Source organism: Orycteropus afer, unplaced genomic scaffold (genome assembly GCF_000298275.1).
Source record: "Orycteropus afer afer isolate SDZICR_OR568_19922 unplaced genomic scaffold, OryAfe1.0 scaffold00112, whole genome shotgun sequence".
Taxonomy (NCBI): Eukaryota; Metazoa; Chordata; class Mammalia; order Tubulidentata; family Orycteropodidae; genus Orycteropus; species Orycteropus afer.
In genome coordinates, this window is record NW_006921699.1 from 2,220,118 (window position 1) to 2,228,528 (window position 8,411).

The 8,411-nt window shown below is 45.8% G+C and overlaps 1 protein-coding gene across 1 annotated transcript in view; it reads left to right on the top strand.

The window, feature by feature from the left end:
- Positions 1 to 2,241: 2,241 nt before the first annotated feature.
- SLC22A4 (solute carrier family 22 member 4) overlaps positions 2,242 to 8,411 on the top strand; it is a 137,357-nt gene continuing 131,187 nt past the window's right edge. The window contains exon 1 of the mRNA XM_007943736.2: positions 2,242 to 2,634. Coding sequence (XP_007941927.2) covers positions 2,242 to 2,634 — 393 coding nt within the window. The remainder of the gene's footprint in view (positions 2,635 to 8,411) is intronic.

Below are 8,411 nucleotides of genomic sequence, written 5' to 3' on the forward strand. Positions count from 1 at the left end.
GGAGTTGGCGAATAGAGATAGAACTAGGAAACAAATGCTTCCTCATTCTATATAGTTCTTTAAGAGATTCCAGTGGAATTGAACTCCAGTCACCCATTGCAATGAGGGCAAGTCAAGTGAACTGAGTGAGGTACTTGCCTCAGGTGCAAAATTTAAAAAAAAAAACAAACAAAAAACCAAACTCACTGCCATTGAGTTGATTCTAACTCATAGCAACCCCCTTTGGGTTTCTGAGGCAGTAAATCTTTAAAGAAGTAGATTGCCCAGTCTTCCTTCCACGGAGTGGCTGGTGGCTTAACTACCAGCCTTCTAGTTAGCAGTCAAATGAGTTATAAAGGTAAATAATGTTTTTAAAAATCAAAATTAATATTAAAAAACCCATGATGGACAAAATGTCAAAAGTCTAAATAAAGGCAGGATCACTATTGCTCAGTTTCCCTTTAGCCTTGGGCTCCGATATGGAGTACAGCACTGTTGCTGATCTTGGTCATTGCCAATGATCAGCTCCATTTTATGATTTTGTGTTTTATTTCTTTTCCAGTTCACTCTCTCTAGTCCTTCACTCCTATTCCCTGGGATCTTTACTCAAAATAAACTATCTCCACATAAGTTCTTGCCTCAAAATTTGCTTATTTATTTAACGTGGGGGGATGAAACTCAAACTAAGCAAAATAATGACCATATATCATGTCATTCAAAGAAGGGCATTTTTGAAAGTAAAAGGAGCTCTGGTAGCATAGTGCCTAAGGCACTGGACTGCTAACCAGAAGGCTGGCCTTCAAACCCACCAGCCACTTCTCGGAAGGAAGGTTGGGCATTCCCACTTCCGTAGTGATACTGCCTCGGAAACCCAAGGAGGGGTCGCTATGAGTCAGGGCCAACTCGATGGCAAATAACAACAACAACAACACTTTTTTTTTTTTTTTACTAGATTAATAGGCATAAACCAGAGCTATCCTGGCGCACTGCAACATATGGTCTTATTACAGATGAAGGAACAGGCTCTGAGAGTCAGAACGTCAGACCAAGAGGAAGGGCCAGCCTGGAAGCTATACAAAATGAAACCGAAATGTCCCTCAGGCGCTTAACCAGGACCTGGAGAAGCAATATATGTATACAGAGTCTCCAAAGAGCTGGGACCGTCAGCCTGGAGCTGAGTTAGGTGAACCTCATCTGCCTCACGAACCACAGGACTCAGGCCCCGGTCCCAGGCTAGCTCACACAGCAGCAGAGGTATCGCGATCTCTGCTCTTGTTGCCCTGCCAGGTCTGGGCGCCAAAACGAACCTCGTCTTCCTCTCTCCCTCACTCTGTTCCAGGTCTGAGGGCACAAGCGGCCTAGAAATCCAAGATGGCTCTGGCAGCTTGCCAAGCTAAAGAGCCCTGAGGGCGTGGCGAGAACAAGGGACTCAAAACAGAACTCAGGATAGGTGACAAGCGCGACTCCATTACAGAGCTCTCACAATGGGTAAGCCTGCGGGTTGAAGTCTTCTGTAGAGACGCCAACAGTATCCTGGGACGACTCTGGGACTACTTGGTAGCCTCGCCCGCCCCCATCTCTCTACGATCTCAGGTGCGTCTCTGACAAAGTGCGACCTTGCTCGTGCCCTCTGGGCTCTGGGTCTCTTTCCCCTTTTTCAAGGTGAGGCTCCTGGCTGTCTCGAAGATGCTGCTCTGGGCGCTGCCTCTGGTGACTGAATGGATCCCTCCTAGGACAGGTGGGGAGCGAGCTCCCCGTCCACTTGTAAGGTGTATCAGAACAGAGGGCGCCCTCTTGGCACCCCTGTCGCCGGCAAAGATTTCTCGGGAGCACCAACATCGCTGACCCGCAGGGCGCGAGTTCTCCCCTAGGTGAGCAGGCTGCTGGTCTGAGTCCATGCTGGGAAGCCTTTGCCAGTCTGCAGCCCCGCAGGCGGGAGGGCGGGAGCTAGAGGCGGAGCCAGCCCCAGAGCCCCGCCCCAACCGGACCACCGCCCACCCTCCCCTCCCCTAGCCGGGGATGGGCGTGCGGTCCAGAGTCTTTTTGTTGACTTCTAGCTCTGTGCGGAGCTCCAGGGAACGTTCCAAAGCCTGCAGCCTGTTTCCCGGGGACGTTCCCCAGCCGCGATCCCCAATTTCCTGCAGCCTGTCAATCCCTCGGGAACGCACTGACACCTCTGGGAAACGTCCCCGGCCACTCGACACTGTCCCTGGAACGCTCTTGTCACCCCTTGTTGCAAACTGAAGAACAGCGGAGGGAAGTATGCGGGACTATGATGAGGCGATCGACTTTCTGGGCGAGTGGGGGCCCTTTCAGCGCCTCATCTTCTTCCTACTCAGCGCCAGCATCATCCCCAACGGTTTCAATGGTATGTCAGTCGTGTTCCTGGCGGGGACCCCGGAGCACCACTGCCGGGTGCCGGACTCTGCGAACCTGAGCAGCGCGTGGCGCAACCACAGTATCCCGCTGAGACTGCAGGACGGCCAGGAGGTGCTCCACAGCTGCCGCCGCTACAAGCTTGCTACACTCGCCAACTTCTCGGCGCGCGGTCTGGAGCCAGGGCGCGACGTGAACCTCACGCAGCTGGAGCAGGAGGGCTGCCTGGACGGCTGGGAGTTCAGCCAGGACGTCTATCTGTCCACCATCGTGACCGAGGTGGGTGCCACCCTCACCCCCCGCCGAGGGTGGAGAGTTCCTGGCAGTGTCTGAGTCAGGGCTTCCCACCTCTAAATCTGGCCAGCTCCGCACTACAAGTGTGCAGCCCAAGTGAGCAAGGAGTCATGCAAGGCTCATTCTTGGATCGTTTCTGTCCCTAGAGTGGCTAGGGAAGAGAGTGTTGTCACCAACTGTCTGTTCCTTTCCAAGTGTCACAACAAATGATGTGGTTTCCCAAGAGCCCAGATGCTGCTCTGGAGGGGCCCCAACCAGTAGCGTCACTGAGGTTGGTGTCAACCGGTACTGTAACTCAAGGTGTCACACACACACACCATAGACGTCCTCCCATACTAAACCATACACAATCCTTAGCAATGTTTGTTATCAATTTTAATCGTATAATAATAATATGTGATAAATATAGTTGTAAATTGCTTACATGTAGTATTTCTTAGATTATATAAATACTAACAACAAAATTGTTCTGTGAAATCTTTCTACTTCGACTTATAACATTAGTTACACTATTAGTAACAGCAGACACCTTTTTAAAATTTTTCTCCTTTTCCTTTAATTACTATTTCCTTCTTTAAAAAGTTATTGATACAGGTTCACAAATAGTAATTACCACAATATTGTAAATGAACTATCAGAAACTTAGACAAAATCAACAACTATGAAAACAGCTGCTGCAACAAAACATCAGTGTATGCTTGATTTCCCTGTTTCTAGACCCTCCTTTACCTTTGGTGGAACAGTGCCTAAAGCATTTGACTACTAACCAGAAGGCTGGCAGTTCAAACCCACCACCCACTCCTTGGAAGAAAGAGGAAGCAATCTACTTCCTTAAAGACATACTGCCTTGGAAAATCAATGGGGGTAGCTATAAGTCGTAATCAACTTGATCACAATGGGTTTTTTTTTTTTTTTTTTTTTTTGCTTCTTTTTTTTTTTTTTTTTGGTTTGCTCCTTTGCTCCACATTCCTTCCAAGAAAAACCTGAAAATGGCCTATGCTAGCCCTTTATCCTCTTCTCTCACTGCAATGTGGTAATCATCAGACACTGTGTCTGGCTTTGTGCTGCTATTCAATAGTGTGTAGACATCTTGAGTGTGGGACCTGCCCTCAGAGCTCAGGTGGGTGCCCATGCAGAAAACTGATCATGTCATGGAAAGGGCCAGCATCACACTGGTTATGGTTGAATTCTGGAGCCTGAATTAAAATCCTGACTGAACTGTTGTTTGCTGTGTGACCTGGGGCAAATAAATTACTTCCTTGGTGGAGATAACCAAGTGAGGAAATACTCCAAGAGGGGGCAATAAATATACTTGGAGTAAAACTGGAACCATGAACAGAACTTGTTCAGGCAAAGAACATGGCAGATACTAGAAACTGGAATTCCGGTAGATCAGGATGGCTAGTGCTCAGGGCATTAAGGTGAGGCTCGAAATGCTCCCCACCCCCCAAAAAAATTGCCATTGAATTAATTGCAACTCATGGGCAACTGCATTCCATGTGGTTTTTAAGGCTGTGAACTTTTCAGAAGCAGATGACCAGGCTTTTCTTCCGAGGTATCTCCAGGTTGGTTTGAACTGCCAACCTTGGATTAGTGGTTCAATGCTTAACTGTTGTACCTCTCAGGGTCTCCATATGCCTACAAGGAACATACAGTTAGTAATGAGCTTTGTAAGTTTGTTGACGAGTTGACAATGAGGAAACAGTAAGGTTCTAAGCAAGGGGTAATTTGGTCAGGTTTGTGTTTTTAGAAAGCTTGCTCCAGCTCTTTCTAAAAGAAGCAAGACCAAGGGGGAGGCTGTGGAGATCACCATGGCATGAGACAGTGGTGGATAGCTGGGGGAGAAGACTGTAAAATCTGTAGTAATTGTGGGGAGTGGTCTCAGTCCATGGACCTTCTCTGGATGTCTCCAGCACTGGCTCCAGACCTGTCTTGGGCCCTGAAGTGGCTGTGCTCCTCTGGCTTTGAGCCACTAAAAGAGTTCTTAGTGCTTGCTTATCCCCTGCCTGCAGCCTGGCCCAGGGGCATCTCAGATTGGTGCCCAGCTCATCCCACCTCATTTTCTGGAATGTTTGTACCTAAGATGAAGGCTGGACCCACTAACTGCAGCCTTTCCTGCCAGCTGGGCTGGTCTGTCCATTTTCTCCTTCCTCATTGGTTTTTCTCACCTCAGGACTTGAGGAGTGCGTAGCTTCTGGCCTCCAAGTCTATAGGTACCCCAATTATCCCCTGCTCACAAGGCCCTGTGAGCACCTTTAGGGATGCACATCATGACACACTCACATACGTGCACCAGGATTTGCTTTTTTCATTTGCTTACTTCCCTTTTTTGCTTCCTTTTTGGGTAAAATAAAAGGCAAACGGGCACTGGTGGTTGGGATGAAGGAGGGGAGCAAGCACCAGGGTGAATGGGGTGAGATGGGGTGGCTTTCTCCAGAGAGGAGGTGATATGTGGAGGAGTACTGGAGTTGGACTGGATGCAAAGCCATTCCTGACTGCACCACTAACCACCTGGCTACTTCTGGCAGGTTTCATCACTGCTCAAAGCCTCAATCTCTCCATCAGCTAAGTTGTTGAGAGAACTTGGGCTCAGTGAGATCAGCTCCATGCTACATCATCTAGTGACCAGCACAGAGTCTGACATCAGCAAATGAGCATCATAGGTAGAAGTGGTAAGGGCAAGACCCTATCATCCTCCTTGCCTTCACCTCTGCCTGGGTACTATTGGCATTATGGGAGATGATTACAATGTATTATGAGCCTTGCTGGAGACTGAGCCCCGACCCTATGTTGGCAGCTACAGGACTGAGAGAGTAAGACATAGGTCTAAACTTATGGTGACTTGGCCAGTGTCAATGGGCAAAATGGTCCCAGCTCCCCAACAGGGTCAAGCTTAGGAACCCTGAAAAGATTCTCAGCATCCTGGTTTGCATGGTACAGGTAGGGGGACTATCTGCAAATTGTGTCTCTGCCTTATACCCCTTTATCTTGGATTCCAATGGGCATACCCACTGGGACAGAGAAACCCACCTGAACCAAACCTACATTCCTTCCAAAGGGAAGAGGAGGCTATCCAGCAATCCAAGGATAGCATATCTGCTGTTGAAATTCCTTTCATAGATGCCAGGAGGCAGGGATCTGATATCTGAATTAGGATTTGCATCTGTGAATGTGTGTGTTTATGTTAGTTTCCTCCTCAAGGGCTGTTAGTGAAATCCAATTTATTCATCCTAAGCCACTCCTCGGAAGATGGGACAATCTACTTCCGTAGTGATACTGCCTCGGAAACCCAAGGAGGGGTCGCTATGAGTCGGGTCCGACTAGATGGCACATAACAAACAACAAAAAATGCAACTATTAGGAGCTCTTGTGGCATAGTGCCTAAGGCATTTGACTGCTAACCAGAAGGCTGGTGGTTCAAACCCACCAGCCACTCCTTGGAAGGAAGATTGAACAATCTACTTCCATAATCATACCTCCTCAGAAACCCAAGGAGGGTCGCTATGAGCCAGATCTGACTCCACAGCAGTGAGTTTGGTTTTTTTGGTTTGTGCAATTATTAAGAATAACATTATTTTTATAATTTGTTATTTTGAATTTTTTTTTACTTTTATTTATTTTGTTGTTGAAAATATACACAGCAAAACATACACCAATTTAACACTTTCTACATATGCCATTTAATGATATTGATTACATCCTTTGAGTTGTGTAACCACTGTCATTCTCCTTTTCTAAGTTGTTCCTCCCTCAGTGACATAAATTCACTGTCTTCTAAGGTTTCTATCTAATCTTTCAAGTTGCTATTTTCACTTTGATGTCATATAAATTGTTCTTAAAAGAGCATAATGCTCAAGGCAGACATTTTTTTTTTTTACCAGTATGTGTTTTTCTTACAGTTTAGGAGGTTAGAAATCTGAGTTGAAAGTGCAAGCTCTAGGGGTGGGGTGAAGGCCCCTCAACATTAGATGATAGCTCTGCTTCTTACTCCAGGCCCACTGGAGCTGGAGGCTTCCTGTAACTCATGCAGCTGCTGGCTGCTGAGGCTGATAAACCCAAGATCGGCAAGTAGAGTAGCACAATCTCAAGATCAACAGGCACACAGCAGGCCACTGATTCAGATCCAAGAACAACTCCAAAATTGCCAGGCAACACAGCAGGCCAATGGATGAACACTCGGCCAAAAGCAGGATCCAAGCATGCCAAAAAGTTAGAGACCTTTCCCAAAGCTTCTCCTTATATACTGGAAGCAGGCCACACCCCAAAGGCAGATCCCTTTCCACTGATTAATATTTCACAGCAGATTCTACCATGGAGGTGATTACAGTCTTACAATCTCATTATGGGGAATAACTATATCTAGCTGCCAAGCCACTCAGAACCACAGCTCAGCCAAGATGACGCACAACCTTAACTACCACATTAAGCTAAACTATTATTTGATTTTAAGAAGACTTCAGGGGATGTTGGGGATATTTTTGGTTTAAGATTTAAAGATTATCTCAGGGAAATAGTTTCAGGTATAAGATAATATTTTTATTTAGAGAAAAATTATAAAAGTAGTACAGAGAGTTCACATATTATCTTCATGTAGCTTCCCCTAATGTTAACAATTCACATAACAATAATTCACAAACCCAAGAAATAAGCACTAGTTATAATACTATTAACTGAACTACAGGCCATATACAAATTTCACCAGTTATTCCCCTAATGTCCTTTTTCTGTTGTAGGACCCAATGCAGTGTCCCACATTGTATTTAGACTTCATATCTCCTTAGTCTCCTCCAATCTGTGATAGTTCCTCAATCTTTGGTTATCTGTCTTGACTTGGACCACCACTCATCTGTCAGTAGGTCATACTCAGTGGCTTTCATGTTGCTGTGATGCTGGAAGCTATGCCATCCATATTTCAAATACCAGCAGGCTCAGCCATGGTGGACAGGTTTTAGCAGAGCTTCTAGACTAAGCTTAGTGGGAAGGAGGACCTGGCAATTTACTTATAAAAAAATTGGCCAGTGAAAACCTTATGAATAACAGTGCTGATAAAGTACTGAAATATGAACCTCTCAGGTTGGAAGACACTCAGAATACCACGGAGGAAGAGCTGCCTCCACAAAGTAGAGGCAAACTTAATGACATGAATGGAGTAGACCTTTCAGGTCCTTTTTTTGCTAATATGGTATGACCCAAATTGAGGAGAAACAGCTACAATATCCATTAATAATTGGAACATGGAAGGTATGAATTATAATCTGGGAAAACTGGAAGTCATCAAAAATGAAATGGAATACATAAAAATCTATATCCTAGGCATTAATGAGCCAAAACGGACTGGTATTGGCCGTTTTGAATCAGACAATCATATGGTCTACTATGCCAGGAATGACAAACTGAAGAGGAATGACATCTCATCCATAATCAAAAAGAATATTTCAAGATCTGTCCTGAAGTACGATGCTGTCAATGATAGGATAACATCCACATGCCTACAAAGAAGACCAGTTAATATGACTATTCTTCAAATTTACCCACTAACCACTGATGCCAAAGATGAAGAAATTGAAAAACTTTACTGACTTCTGCAGTCTAAAATTGATCAAACAGAACCTGCAGGCTTGGGGCCATAGTCGCAGGGGACATCAAGCTCAATTGGCATAACATACTATACGAAACATTGTTCCACCTCCTACTTTGGCAAGTAGTGACTGGGATCTTAAAAGCTAGCAAGCTGCCATCTAGATGCAACGATGGGTCTCTCC